The 15,417-nt window shown below is 52.1% G+C and overlaps 1 protein-coding gene and 1 long non-coding RNA gene across 9 annotated transcripts in view; one reads left to right on the top strand and one right to left on the bottom strand.

Moving 5' to 3' along the window:
* Nucleotides 1–15,417, top strand: part of LOC128930724 (uncharacterized) — a 29,591-nt gene that overhangs the window by 9,786 nt on the left and 4,388 nt on the right. For 3 of the 8 annotated variants that reach the window (XM_078364755.1, XM_078364757.1, XM_078364764.1), the window contains exon 5: nucleotides 986–3,851. The exons of 2 other annotated variants lie outside the window; for them this stretch is intronic. In XM_078364755.1, coding sequence (XP_078220881.1) covers nucleotides 986–1,190 — 205 coding nt within the window. In that variant the 3' untranslated portion in view covers nucleotides 1,191–3,851. Of the gene's footprint in view, nucleotides 1–985; nucleotides 4,736–15,417 lie in introns of those variants that run through there. 3 more of the 8 variants (XM_078364769.1, XM_078364770.1, XM_078364760.1) reach the window with 3 other exon arrangements.
* On the bottom strand, nucleotides 4,695–14,713 carry LOC144581389 (uncharacterized). Its single transcript, XR_013532063.1, has 3 exons — nucleotides 14,508–14,713; nucleotides 5,250–5,669; nucleotides 4,695–4,995 (listed from the first exon to the last, which is right to left on the bottom strand). It is a non-coding gene; the product is annotated as an uncharacterized LOC144581389 (long non-coding RNA).

Consider the following 15,417-nt stretch of genomic DNA (forward strand, 5'->3'; position numbering starts at 1 on the left):
TCTCATGGCATGTTTTCCAGGGCTGATCCATAGGACTCCCCGGGAGAAATCCATTCCTGGAGGCTTGACCTTGGCTCCTCCTCCCAGGAGGGCCTGAAGGAGGCTGGGAGGAGGCCCATGCTCAGAGCAGTTAAGCAGCTTACAGCCCTCAGGGATGAGCAGGGCAGTGGTGGGAGCAGAGAGGCATGCAGGTGGATGGGAGGGGCCCCTCCTGGAGGAATTGATGAGTAAGCTTCAGTAAGCTTGGTGTTAGGGGCCTGTGTTTCAGGGGTATTTTACAATCCTGGGGGTCCCTTTCCTTGTTCTGGCAAACCAGACTTCACAAGGACAGCACCTGATGTTCCCGGTCCTGCCACAAAGGCCATGCTGCAGGGGGGAGAATGAGGTCCCGGGCCAGGGTGAGGCCATGAGTACAGGGCGAGGCTGTGAGAGCATTTGGCCTTGAGTCTTGCCCTGTCTCCTTGCTCCGAAGTCTCCAACTTCTGGGTGGCCCAGGTGGCTTTCCCTTCTGCCTGCCTTGAGCCCTAACTCTGTCCCCAGTAAAACAGCATTCAGAGCTGCCCTGGGACCCAGGCTGGTGTCCTCTGCTCTCCCTGACCAGGCTGTGGACTCTGGAGGGCAAGGCAGCTGCCAGCTGGCTCCCAGGGCCCAGAGCTGGTGCCGGGACAGTATGGGCAAGCAGAGGGGCTCATTTTTGGGGGGCTGCACATGATTTTCCACTATCTCTTCTTTCAGAAACGTGTGGTCTGGCAGCAAATCCCTGCACTGTGTGTTCAACTTTGAAATCATCCTCCTGGGGGGCGGGAGGCCTCACCTGGCACAGACAAGCTGGAGCGGATGGGGAGTCTGCTTTGCAGATGGTGGGGATGAGGCTGAGGAGTGGGAGGGTGGCTCAGCCAGGCCAGGAGGTCCTCAGGGTCTCCTACCTGGGTGGGATTCCAGGCTCTCCAGGCCCCACCATCCTCACCTCAGACCCCGCCCCTAGGTATGCAGATGAACTTTTTCATGTGGACCCAACCCAGCCCTTCCTGGGAGCAGGTGCCAGGTCTGAGGTTGCATCAGTTTGCTCAGGCTGCCTAGCAAAGCTTCTCAAACTAGGAGGCTTCAACAGGAGGAATTCACTGTCTCAGTCTGGAGGCTGGAAGTCCAAGTCAAGGTGTCTGCAGAGTTGGGTCCTTCTGAGGCTGTAAGGGCGAATCTGTTCCTGGGGGTTCTCTGGCGATCTTTGGCGTTCCTTGGCTTATATGTACATCACCTCAAGCTCTGCCTCCATCTTCCCCGGTGTCTTCCCTGCACATTTCTTGGTTTGGGCATTAATTCACTCATTCCTTTGTATGTGCAGTCATTCATTGCCCGCTTCCTCCCTTCCTCCCTCCCTCCCTTCCTCCCTTCCTTTCTGCCTCCCTCCTTACCTCCTGTGCCTCCTTCCCTCCATTCCTTCCTTTCCTCCCTCCTTCCCTACCTTCCTCCCTTTCTTCCTCACACACTTTTGACCCCTCAGGGCTATGCTCATTCCATGTGCTTATTGGCTCCCATGTAGGTCATACTGAGTAAGAACAGAGAGGACACTTCTGCCAGGCCATCAGCTGAGACCTAGTCCAAGTCAGTGAGCTGTACGTGGGAAAGGGCCACCATGCAAGAGCTCGGCAGGAGCTGGAGGCCCGACAAGGCTGGGGGGTGAGAGGAACACATCCTGGGTACCTTCCCCAGCCTCCCCTCCCCACCCCTACTCATTCACTCAACACTTATCAGGGGCTGCTCGGGGCCTGGCCCCGCCTGCCCTCCTCTAGCTCACAGGGCCAGGGTGCCCAGAGAGAATTACAGGACCAGGCTGGGTGCAGTGGTTCATGCCTATAATCTCAGTACCTTGGGAGGCCAAGGCGGGTGAATCACTTGAGGTCAGGAGTTTGAGACCAGCCTGGCCAACATGGTAAAAACCCGTCTCTATTAAAAATACCAAAAATTAGCTTGGCCCACATGGTGGTGCATACCTGTATCCCAGCTACTAGGGAGGCTGAGGCAGGAGAATGACTTGAACATGGGAGTTGGAGATTGCAGTGAGCTGAGATCATGCCACTGCATTCCAGCCTGAGTGAAAGAGCAAGATTCCAGCTTAAAAATAAAAGAGGCTGGGCGAGGTGACTTACGCCTGTAATCCCAGCACTTTGGGAGGCTGAGGCAGGTGGATCACCTGAGGTCAGGAGTTCGAGACCAACCTGGCCAGCATGGTGAAACCCCGTCTCTCCTAAAAATACAAAACTTAGCCGGGCTTGGTGGCAGGCGACTGTAATCCCAGCTATCATCACTTGAACCCAGAAAGTGGAGGTTGCAGTGAGCCGGGATCGAACCACCACACACCAACCTGAGGGACAGAGTGAGACTCTGTCTCAAAAAAAAGAAAAAGAAAGAAATTCTGCCCCTGCCACCCCCATACCCTATTCCAAAAGCAAACCACATTCCCTTCCCCCACAACACGGAGCAGGATAAGTAGGTTCCATTCCACTCTAAAAAGTATTTGCATTTCCAAGGAAGATGCAGGTTGTCTTGGAAGAAAGAATTTAGGACTGTAAGTCATTCACACTCTAGTGAGAATTAACAAATGACTAAAGTGGCAAGTGATTGGACTCTTAATTTGTAAATGGAAACAGGAGACATGACCAGATGAGGAAATACAGGGATGGGGCACTCAGATGTCAGAGTGTGGGTCTGAGAAGCACCTGCAAATGCCCTGGAGATGTGGTCTTTCTTCCACTCCCTGGTCTGGTCATACTCATCTGCTGGCCATTCATCCTCCTGGGGCATTCAGCTCTGTCGAGGCTTCTGCCCAGAAGGGGGCTCCTCCACTCTCTCTTAGTCCTGTTCCTCCTAAGGGTTGTCACAGAGCTGCACCCCTCAGCCAGGCAGTTCTAGGAGGCTGGGGAAACTGGTCAGCTCCTGCTCCCATCTGGGGCCCTGCCACCTTCCCCCAGGCCCTGCCTACTCACCACTCATGACCTGTTGGGTATCGCAGGGCTCCATGTACCCATCATCCAGGGATGCAGGATGAGGCTGGGCATCAAAGGGGTCTGAGTACTCCATGTCAGCCTCCAGAAAGAAGGAGAAGGGGACAAGGACTCAAAGGGACACCCCTACTAAGTGATGCTGCACCTCCTGCCTGCTCACAGGGCCATCTGACACCTCTCCAGGAGTTTTTATTTTTATTTATTTTTGAGATGGAGTCTTGCTCCATTGTCCAGGCTGGAGTGCACTCACCACCACACCTGGCAAATTTTTGTATTTTTGGTAGAGACAGGGTTTCACTATGTTGGCCAGGCTGGTATCACACTGCTGACCTCGTGATCTGCCTGCTTTGGCCTCCCAAATTGCTAGGATTACAGGTGTGAGCCACTGCTCCTGACCAAGAGTTTTTATTTTATTTATTTTTTTGTGACAGGGTCTCACTCTGTCGCCCAGGTAGGAGTATGCAATGGTGTGATCTCGCTCACTGCAACCTCTACCTCCTGGGTTCAAACAATTCTCCTGCCTCAGACTCTGGAGTAGCTGGGACTACAGGCACCTGCCACCATGTCCTGCAAATTTTTGTATTTTTGGTAGACATGGGTTTTCACCATTTGGCCAGGCTGGTCTTGAACTCATGACCTCAGGTGATCCGCCCACCTCTGCCTCCCAAAGTGCTGGGATTACAGGTGTGAGCCACCATGCCTGGCTTTTTAAAAAAAATTTTTTTATGCAGGGTCTTCCTCTGTCACCCAGACTGGAGTGGAGTGACTCAATTATGACTCACTGAAGGCTTGACCTCCTAGGCTCCAGTGATCCTCAAGCCTGCACCTCCTGAGTAGCTGGGACTACAGGTGTGTACCACCACAACTGGCTAATATTTTTATTTTTGGGGGGGCGGGGAGAGACAAGGTCTCACTCTGTTAGCCGGGACTGGTCTTGAGCTCCTGGAGTCAAACAATCGTTCCACCTCGACCTCCCAAACTGCTGGGATTACAGGCATGAGCTACTGCTCCCAGCGGCCTGAGTTCAAATCTTGGTAAGCTAGAACCTTATGAGACCTTGGGGAAGTCACACCGCTCTTCTGCGAGCCTCAGTTTCCACTTCTGCAAAATGGGAACATAGTGGTTGGAAGGGCAGAATCACAGGGTGGATGTTTACGTGCCCAGCAGGGGAGCCACTCCCTCAGATCTGTTTTAGGAAGGTCCTACCAGGTTCAAAGAGGAAGGGGTGCTAAGGAGAGAGGACTGGAGGGCTGTGGGGATGGCCATAGAGGAGGACCTGGAGACCAAGCCGGGTGGTCAGAGAGGCAGGAGGACAGACATCAGCCAGGTACAGTGGCTCACACCTGTAATCCCAGCACTTTGGGAGGCTGAGGCGGGAGGATCATCTGAGGTCAGGAGTTCCAGAGGATCCTGACCAACGCTGTGAAATACGGGCTCTACTGAAAATACAAAACTTAGCTGGTCATGGTGGTGTACACCTGTAATCCCAGCTATTTGGGAGACTGAGGTGAGAGAATTCGCTTGAACCTGAGAGGCAGAGGTTGCAGTGAGCCAAGATCTGGCTGGGCCACAGGGGGAGACCCTGCTCTGTTTCCAAAAAAAAAAAGAACTGACCTCCCCCAAGCAGGTGGAGGTCTGGAGGACTGGGAAGGTCTGGTGCTCCCGTCTCCTCTGTGATCACACATAAAACAAGCTCTCCACGATCCAGGGAGCCCAACCTGAGCGTCCTCTCCACCCAGTCTCCTGGGGCCACCCAGCCCCGCACCTCCTCCCCAGGGTCGCCCAGAAGGGCCTTGGCTCTGGCCATATCCGCAGCCTCCACCTTGATGAGCCGGCGTTGGGAGAGCGATCTCTGAGGTTCTTGGAGTCCCCTGGGCCCGCGGGGTCCAGCTCCAAGCGGCTCTCCACTGTCCTCATAGGAGTTCTCAGAGTCCAGGTTCTGCTCCTGGTAGGCCCTCAGGATGTCGCTCTCGGTGTAGTCCGGGGTGGGCGGCTGCAGAGGGGGCATCCGACCGCCAAAGCTCAGGTAGTCCGGTAGCCACTTGGCCATTTGGGCGCCTGTCACTCCCAATCCGGCCACTGTCAGAGGGACCCCCACGTGCTTCTCCCGGCCCCTTTCCCCAGGGAGGAGGAGGAAGAGGAGGAGCAGGGAAAGAGGAGAAAGGTCAGGTGCGCCCTTTGGCGGGGCTCTGGATGGAAAGAGGGAAGGAAAAGGAGGCGACGGAGGAGGGAGGAGGACAAGCTCACCTTAGTCCGGTTGGGGAAGCACCGCGGGGGAAGGGGCGCCCCGCAGTGCCCTGAACGCCTTTCGCCTGGGGGTCAGGGCAAGGGGCATCTGCTGAGGCACGCGGAGTTTCCGAGGGCAGCGCGGTTCCCTGGCGCGGTTTGGCTGCCCGCCGCCTGCGTGAAGCTCCGGGATCCTTTCCTGGGTTCCGGAGATCCGGGACAGCGCCGCCTACAGACGCTCCCGGCCCCTTGCCCAGCCGGGACGCCGGGGATCTCAGTGCAGCTGGCCGGCTTCCCAGGGGCGCGGGCACCGCGCTCAAAGTTGGGGCGCCAAGACGGTGGCCCCGGCAGCAAGCATCCTTTGTCGCGCTCCTCTCGGCTCAATGGGGAACCCCAATCCCGCGGCCACCGGCTGGGCTGCCTCGATCCGGCCCAAGCCACCTGCACAAAGAGAAATAAAAACCTTCTTCAATCCCCCTTCACGTTTTCGGAGAGCCTTTCCCCGCCACGGCTGGGAGGTGGGACACTGGGGAGGAGGCGTGCAGGAACAAGACCAGGTTCCCACCAGCCCTGGAGTTTGGGGCAGCGGTGTCAAGGCTCCCCCATCTCCCCTCCGCAGTGTCCCCCACCTTTCGCCTCCCCCAGCGCTCCCCTCGCAGGTGACTGAGACCTCAGGTATTCTGGGGAGGGAGGGAGTCGCTGCCCGCGGAGCGAAGGGGGACCGGGGCCACGGCAGCTGGACACTGATCCGGACAGACTCCCGAGACTGGCCTCAGGGAGCGCGGAGCGCGGGAGGTGGGGACCCGCTGGGAGGGACACAGCTGGGGAGGAGTAGATGGAGGGGAGGGGGAAATTGACTGGGAAAAGGAGTACTGGACTTGATCAGCCAGAAGGGGTGACAGCCAGCAGAGCGGGTGGGAATGGCCAACACGGAAGGTCGAAATGGAATGAAACTGACCAGGTCTGGGGATGAAACTGACCAGGAGGTGGAGGTGTGGAAATTGGTGGAGAGGTCACTGGCTGAATTGATATTGACTCAGCGAGAAGGAAGAAGGGGGCAAAGGAAGGGAGGATGGGGATCGGGCTTCCCCTCCTCTAAGAGGGCTCTGCTCTGCACCGCCCCCCAACCCACCCCGGGACTAATTGCGGGCAGGGGGAGGGTTTAGGCAGCTGGCCTGGGGAAGGGAGATGGTATCTGTGTCTGGAGCCTGTCCTGGACATCTGTCCCTTTCTGGCTTCTGGGAGGGGGGGAGAGGGGCAGAAGTGAGAGGGATCTGGCCTGTCCTGGCTGCCTGATGTCAGCTGCCCTCGTCTGAGGGTGAGAGTGAGAGGCTTTGGGGGTGGGAGAGAAAAAGGGGGCCACTGGCCAATTTTCCAGGGCAGAACCGATTTTTTTTTTACCTTCCCTGTAAGGGGGCTTGCCCAGTTCCTCCTGATGGCTGGAGTGAGAGAGGGGTGGTCAGGAAGGATGGGACCCCAGATTCTCTCGTCTTGTGGCCATCCCCATCCCCCTCGTTGGTACAGGTTATAGCTTGGAGGGGACAGTTGGAGAACAAGAAAGAAGTCAGAACCAATGCTGCTATGACTGGGCCTCCTGGCAGGACCCGGGGCTGGGGACAGGGTCTGTCACTCACCGGGTCTTGGTTTCCTTATTTGAAAGATGTGGTTTCTACCAGGAAAACCCAGACAGCTTGAGGAAGGATCCCAGCAGGGAGCAAGTTATCACCCAGCTTTCTCGTTTTACCGATGGGGAAACTGAGGCACAGAGCTGAAAGGGACTTATTCAGAGCCACTCCACAGCTCATTCTGCCTGGATATCACCATGGGGACTGGCCTAGGTGGCACTGGAGTCTCTCTCTCTCTCTCTTTGAGATGGAGTCTCGCTCTGTCACCCACACTGGAGTGCAGTGGCCCAATCGATCTCTGCTCACTGCAACCTCTGCCTCCCAGATTCGAGCAATTCTCCTGCCTCAGCCTCCTGAGTAGCTGGGGTTACAGGCACCCACCACCACACCCGGCTAATTTTTGTATTTTTAGTAGAGAGGGGGTTTTACCACGTTAGCCAGGCTGGTCTCTAACTCCTGACCTCACGTGATCCACCCACCTTGACCTCCCAAAGTGCTGGGATTACAGGCATGAGCGACCGTGCCCAGCCTGGTGTCTCTTCAGGGAATCAGCTCTGCAACTCCTCTCCACGATGAGCTCCATTTTCCAGATGGGGAAACAGACCTGGAGCCAACAAGGCAAAGCCTCGGAAGGCTGCGGGCATCTAGACCCTTCTGTTCCTCCCTTCTCTGCACTGACTGTGTCCCCATTCACAAACCTGTTGAATTCCTTTCTTTTTCTGGAAGTGCATGGCCACCCCCACCCCCCACCCCCGCTTCCACCCCACCCTTCCTGATCAGTGATAATCCCTGACAAGGCAGTGTATCCTTTGGGCAGCCAGGGAGCACAGCAGGTAATTGTCCTGCTTTCTGTCAGCTGCAATGCAATTCTGGGCCAGGGGGATGAGCTGTTGATAGATCTAATCAAATCCAACTCATCTCCCTGCCGTATAGAACTAGATATCTGAGGTATAAATAGTTGAAAAGGACCTTCTAATAATTACAGTCTGTGTTAGGAATAGTAATTAGAGGCCCCGAAACCAGAATCAAACATTTGACTTTCCTGTGCATTAGAGCTGGCTTTTCCTGGGGCTTCCCCCTCACCCTACCCCAAGGAGGGGAGTGGGGAGAAGCTTGCTGGGAGGGGCAGAAGGAGGTAAAGGAGAAAAGGAGAAAGAGATCCAGGCTAGAGGTCCAATCACCTTGCCCTGTGACCTTAAATCAGCCGTATAAACTCGTGAGCTTGGGTTTTCTATTTTTCTTTTCTTCTTTTTTTTGAGAAAGGTCTCACTCTGTTGCCCAGGCTGGGGTGCAACATTGTAATCATAGCTTGCTGCAGCCTCAACATCCTGGTCTCCAGCAATCCTTCCATCTCAGCCTCCTGGTAGTTAGGACTACAGGTGCATATCACCACACCCCAGTAATTTTTTGTTTTTATAAAAACAGTGTCTCGCTATTTTGCCCAGACTGGAGTGTAGTGTTGCAATCACAGCTCACTGCAACCTCAACATCCTGGTTTCAAGCAATCCTCCCATCTCAGCCTCCTCGTAGCTAGGACTACAGATGCACACAATCACACCCAGCTAATTTTTTTTTATAGAAACAGGATATTGCTATGTTTCCTGGGCTATTTTTGAACTCCTGTCTTTAAGCGATCCTCCTGCCTCCCTAAATGCTGGAAGTGTAATCCTAGCACTTCGGCCTCAAAGTGTAATCCCAGCAGTATAATCCCAGAGTGCTGGGATTACAGGCCTGAGCCACTGCCCCTGACTGTGAGCTTTGGATTTCTGACCAGGAGAGGAGGGAAACCAAGGAGGGCTACCAGGAGGTGGTCATGGAGTGGGCAATAACAAGGAGGTGGGCTGGGCAGCGGGACCCTCCTTCCCCAGCATTCACAGTCTGAGAGGCAGCTGATGAGGGGCTCCTCCAGGGTGGGTAGGGCCCAGGGAACTATCCTCCAGAGATTCTTCTGGCTTCCAGAATCCCAGCCAGTCAGATAATGGCTCATGACGAAGATGTTTTCTCACCTAGTACATGAAAGAATAAGAGCTTGCTCTTGTTAAGCGCTTATGGCCAGGCACTGATTTTGGTTCTTTCTGTTTTGCTTTGTTGCTTTTTGTTTGTTTTTGAGGCTGAGTCTAGCTAGCTCTGACACCCAGGCTGGAGTGCAGAGGCACGATCTTGGCTCACTGCAACCTTTGAGTCTTGGGTTCAAGCGATTCTTCTCCCTCAGCCTCCCTAATAGCTGGGGTTACAGGTGTGTGCCACCCTGCCTGGCTAATTTTGATATGTTTAGGAGATACGGGGTTTTGCCATGTTGGCCAGGTTGGTCTTGAACTCCTGACCTTGTGATCCACCTGCATCAGCCCCGCAAAGTGCTGGGATTAAATGTCCTACATTTCACTGAATGTACAGTTTATACTGCTTAGAATGGTAAATTTTAAGTTGTGTGTATTTTATGAAAATAAAAAAATTAAATTCAATACCTATTCATAAAGAAACTCAGAAAAATAAGAACAGAGGGAAATGTCCTCAATTTCATAAAGAACATTGACAAAAACCTAACATTTAAATTATACCTAATGGTGAAAGACGGATAGTTTCCACAAAGATTAGGAGAAAGGCAAGGGTGCTTCTCTTGCCACTTCTGTTCAGCAGCATCCTAGAGTTTCTAGACAGTGGAATAAAGCAAGAAAAAGAAATAAAATGTATTCAGGCTGGAGAGGAAGCAACAAAACTTCCCCTGTTGATGAGATGATTAATATATATATTAATTGGTTAATTTAAAGGGAGCATGAGGCTAAGCACTGCAACTTGGCTAATTGTCAAATTCACCAGCCTTAAGCAGAAGTAAGGTGATCCTGCAGTTCAGAGTATGAGACCTCATCTATCCAAAATGCAAAAACAGGAACTGCGTGGAGACTGCGTCACAATATGTAGGTCGGGTGTGACAAGCCAGGGACAGGACAAGATGGATGTCGAGGCAACATTAATATGAATGAGCGCTATAACAGCTACACTGGATTACGATAGACCCTAAATCCAATGAATTTTGCCCCTATAAGAAGACCACAGCCAGGCTCAATGGCTCACACCTGTAATCCCAACACTTTGGGAGGCTGAGGCAGGCAGATCACAAGGTCAAGAGATCAAGACCATCCTGACCAACATGGTGAAACCCTGTCTCTACTAAAAAAAAATACCAAAAAATTAGCCAGGCATGGTGGTACATGCCTGTAGTCCCAGCTACTCGGGAGGCTGAGGCAGGAGAATTGCTTGAAACCGGAAAACAGAAATTGCAGTGAGCTGGGATTGTGCCACTGCACTCCAGCCTGGTGACAGAGTGAGACTCTGTCTCAAAAAAAAAGTAAAAGAAAAAGCCTAGGTGGTCTTGAAGTCCTTGCTGGTGGAAAAGTGAACATTTATTTAAGGTGCTTCTCATGAAGCTTAGAAATCAAAGAAAAACATGTAGAGAAATCTGTTGTCTTAAATAATATATATATATGTCATCAAGAACAGAATGTTGGTAGAAATAGAACATCACAGGTGCTTCTCGTGAGGCCTTAGAAGAGAGTAAGGAACATGTTATTGGAAATAGGAGGAAAAGTGATCTTTGTTATAGAGTGGCAGAGAACTTGGCTGAGCTACATTCTAGTGTTGGGTAGAAAGTGGAACTTGAAAGTAATATATTTGGATATTTAGCCAAGGAGATTTCCAAATGGTGTGGAAGGCATAGCCTGGTTTGTCTCTGCTGCTTGTAGCAATTTCTCTCTTGAGAGAAAAGAGATAAATTGAGGAAGGAACTGCTAAACAAAAAGGAACCAGACTTGCTTAGACAAACCAGGTAAATTGCTGCTTGTAGCAATTTATCTCTTTCGAGAGAAAAAAGATAAGTTGAGAAAGGAACTGTTAAGCAAAAAGGAACCGTACTTGGTAATCTGGGAAGCCCTTAGCCTGTCCAGATGGCTAAAATTAGCAAATTCACTATAGAGAAAGTGTGGAGAGAAAGTGTAAGGAGAACACCAAGGATATTGCTGGACATTTTGCTGGAGACATTAGAAATGTGACTCATGGATGCAATTGACCATCTCAGTGGAACTGATATATAGAGATGAGGTTATCCAGGAATGATCTGTGGATAAGGCCTCTTGTCTGACAGCATGGGTCCCTGTGAACTACATGGGAGACCAACAAGATTTCTGAGAATGTTACACCAGCAGAAACACTGCCAGCCTGGATTGAAAGGCATGGGGATGGGGTGAAATCAAGGAAGAATGCCTTGGAGGACAGACATGGATGCAGAGACAGGCTAAAGGTAGGGTAGGGGTGGGGGTGTGGCTACTGCTGCTGCCAAGGCCATAGAGTGCAGGGCCAACACCTGGGGCCAGAGGACAGAACACTGGATTATGTTCAGACTGTGGATTATGTTCAGACCATGAAACCTAATGGAACTTGCCTGCTGGGTTTCAGACTTGCTTAGGACCAAGTGACTCTTTCATTTCTTCCCTTTTCTCCCTTTTGGAATGAGCTCAGACTTTGGAAGATATTGGGATGGGGTGAATATATTTTGAACATGGGACCACAGTGACTTTGGGGGGTTCAGAGTGTAGTGAGCTGAATAGTGTACCCCCAAATTTATGTCTGGCTGGAACATCAGAATGTGACCTTATTTGGAAATATGATCTTTGCAGATATAGTTAGATATAGAAGTCATACTGGACTAGGATGGGCCGTAAATCCAATAATTAGTGTCCCGATAAGAAGACACTAATTCTTCTTATTGTGGTGTTGGAGGTAGAGATTGGAGTGGCGCAGCTACAAGCCAAGGTAGAGACGTGGTATTGGAGGTAGAGATTGGACTGGTGCAGCTACAAGCCAAGGAGTGCCAAGAAGTCCTTTGTTTTGAGGCCCCAATTTGTGGTACTTTGTTGCAGTGACCCTAGGACACTAACGCACAGGGTGTGTAATTAAGCAACTAGGTCTGGAAGCAATGAACTTAGTCTGAGGGGGAGTCTGGTAGCCGCTACTCCATCCCTCCAGTTGAAGACCCCCGGAACACTGCAGATGAGCAAAGCTGGGTTTGCAGACTTGCTGCAATGAGTGGGAGCACATGCCATGGGAATGCCCAGGGTGTTGCATGGGATGATGTTAGGGAGGACGTAGAGGAGGACTTGGGCTGTGTTAGAGGTTTTGAGGGGGGTTCAAAGAAGACTGTCTGCACTGGATGCTATTAGGAAATAAGAGCAATTCTGTGCTTAGGTATCTTAATACATTTCATCAGAAAGTGGAGGAATGAAATGAGGCTCAAGCTGCAATTGAGCAAGTGGTATGAAACTGCAGCCACTTGTATCACCCATGATATTGGTATTGTCCTCCCTTTTCTTTCTTTTTTTTTTTTTTTTTTGAGACAGAGTCTCGCTCTGTGGCCCAGGTGGAATGCAATGGCACAATCTTGGCTCACTGCAACCTCTGCCTCCCAGGTTCAAGTGATTCTCCTGCCTCAGCCTCTGGAGTAGCTGAGAGTACAGGTCTCCACCACCATGCCCAGCTAATTTTTGTTTTTGTTTTTTTTGAGAGGGAGTCTCACACTGTCACCCACGCTGGAATGCAGTGGTATGATCTCGGCTCACTGCAATCTCTGCCTCTCGTGTTTAAGCAATTCTCCTGCCTCAGCCTCCCGAGTAGCTGGGACTACAGGCATGTGCCACCATGCCCCACTAATTTTTTTGTATTTTTAGTAGAGATGGGGTTTCACTGTGTTGGCCAGGATGGTTTCAATCTCCTGACCTTGTGATCTGCCCACCTCAGCCTCCCAAAGTACTGGGATTATAGGCATGAGCCACTGCACCCAACCTAATTTTTGTATTTTTGAGTAGAGACAGGGTTTTGGCATGTTGGCCAAGCTGATCTCGAACTCCTGGGCTCAAGTTGATCCACCTGCACTGGCCTCCCAAAGTGCTGGGAATATACCATGAGCCACCACACTTGGCCTGTGACTTTGTTTTTTCTGTGCCACAACAAGATGTTAAAGTGGCCTTGTCTGATACTGATACCCTGTGAGATTGTTTATGTTCAACAGGAGCTGTGAATCCTGGCTCAATTCTGGCTTCTCACAGGGTAGACAGTCACCCCGGTACCATCCAGCTGGACATTTACCCTCCAATGCCTGGGAAACACTGAGAGACACTGGCTGAGGGCCGCTCTTGAGACCATTCATTCATTCCCACCTCACTTCTGGCCTATCCTGCATGAGCAGAGGGGTTTTAGACCTGTTTGAAAATGATTCCAGCTTTATTATTATTCAGGTATGGGGAGGCCAACAGATCAGCGGACAACTAGCATTGAGAAGATAGATTGGTATCACAGCTCCCCAGGGGAAGAGTGTTCAGGGAAGTGAACAGGGAAGCACCAGGGTTGGTCGGGAGGTAGGGAGAATGGGGGAACTGGGGCCGGTGGCTTTACTGGGGTTTTGGAGAAAGGCGTGGGCAAGGCAGGCTAAGCAGGCCGAGGACTGGCTGGTGTTAATCATTTCAGTGGGCTCTGCGGCACAGAGGCTCTCGATGATTATCTGGTACCTACGCCGGGGTGAGGAGTACAGAGATTGGCAGCCCAGAGTGTGAGTCCCGAGGAAGTGGGTGTAGGATGTGGGTTGGTTGATTTGCACCTGAAAGGCATGATCATACTTAGTGCCCTCGAGCCACCGTCTGTATATTTGTGTGCCTGTGTTTTATCACAAAACAATGGGAAAAATGAAAAGTCCGCAGGACGTGGTGGCTCACACCTGTAATCCCAGCACTTTGGGAGGTCGAGGTGGGTGGATCATGAGGTCAGGAGATCAAGACCATCCTGGCTAACACCGTGAAACCCTGTCTCTACTGAAAATATAAAACTTACCTGGGCATGGTGGTACATGCCTGTAGTCCCAGCTGCTAGGGAGGCTGAGGCAGAAGAATCACTTGAACCTGGGAGGCGGAGGTTGCAGTGAACCAAGATCGTGCCACTGCAGCCTCTGCAACAGAGCAAGACTCCATCTCAGGAAAAAAAAAAAAAAGAAAAGAAAAGTGGAGCTGCCGGTGCAGGCAGAGGGAGGTGAGTGTAGACAGGGAGCCAAGAGCAGCCCTTCCCACTCTCCACTTCCTCCAGAGATGGCAGCAAAGCTCCATCTATCAAGGACAGGAGTCCTAGCATGCCCAGTTTGTGTGGGGAGTGGGAGGAAACTGAGGCATAGAAAGCCCAAGTCGTATGCCCAGGTCCCACAGGCTGACCCCAGACAGTCTCCAAAGCCTCATTTGCAGGAAGACTCCCCCTCACCGCAGGCCTCAGTCTCCCCATCTGTAAAACAAGAGACTTCCAAGCAGCGTCCCAAGGCTGAGTCTCTGATGTCTCTGTACGGATGAGCCTCAGCCAGCCTTATAGGCCACTGAGAGGTCACCCAGGGGTCATATCCAAATGTGACCCCTGCCCCTGGATTGGGGGCAGCCAGGAATGCCTCCTTCAAAGGTATAAGACAGGTGGTAGGCCAGGGAACCTGAACGGCTGGAGCAGAGACTCAGCTTCAGCAGCATGGCTGCCAGATACACTGCCCCCACTCCAGGCAGTCAGGATCCTCTTGGTCAGCCCTTTTTAAGGGGAGGCGGGGAAAGACACTGGACCCCAGGGAGGAGTGTGGGCTTACCTGAGGCCACCAGAGGGCTGGTGAAGAGGTAGAACTGAAACACACTGAGACCGGGGACTGGTGAGGGCTGAGGAGCCACTGGTCTGTCGGGGGCTTGGGGGAAGTGGCAGGAAGCCTGTGGGGAAGAAGGAGGCAAGCCTCCCATGCTTCTCCAGCGACCAGGCACTTGGGGGCCCTTGCTGCTCGCTGTGCAGGTGCCAGGCATTAAAGAAGCTTAACTGGCCCTTGAGCATTAAGCTTTGGGCTGCCCTTGACCCACCTGTGCACCCCCTGACCTGCCTGCTTAGCTGGGAACAGCCCCAGGGCCAATGAAAGCATAAACTCCCACCTGAAATCCTATGCTTGGTTGTAACTCCTTAGAGCATGGTAATGCGGTGTAATCCTAGCAGCTGAGGACCCAGGTCAGTCCACATTTTTCCTAACAAGTGAACATCAGAACGGTCATGGGAAATTTTGCAATAGTTTACATTTACAAAGCATTTACAATCCTTCTTCCTTTTTTTTTTTGAGATGGAGTTTCGCTCTTGTTACCCAGGCTGGAGTGCAATGGCGCGATCTCGGCTCACCACAACCTCCGCCTCCTGGGTTCAGGCAATTCTCCTGCCTCAGCCTCCTGAGTAGCTGGGATTATAGGCACGCGCCACCATGCCCAGCTAATTTTTTGTATTTTTAGTAGAGATGGGGTTTCACCATGTTGATCAGGATGGTCTCAATCTCTTGACCTCATGATCCACCTGCCTCGGCCTCCCAAAGTGCTGGGATTACAGGCTTGAACCACTGCACCCAGCCCAATCCTTGTTTCTTATTAGAGAATAGATACATGCTCATTGTAGAAAATTCAGAAAGTACAAAAAGAGTCGAGGGGTGGGAAAAAAGATGTCCCACTATGTGCTGGCTGGGTGGTGGCCAG

This window comes from Callithrix jacchus, chromosome 1 (assembly GCF_049354715.1).
Source record: "Callithrix jacchus isolate 240 chromosome 1, calJac240_pri, whole genome shotgun sequence".
Taxonomy (NCBI): Eukaryota; Metazoa; Chordata; class Mammalia; order Primates; family Cebidae; genus Callithrix; species Callithrix jacchus.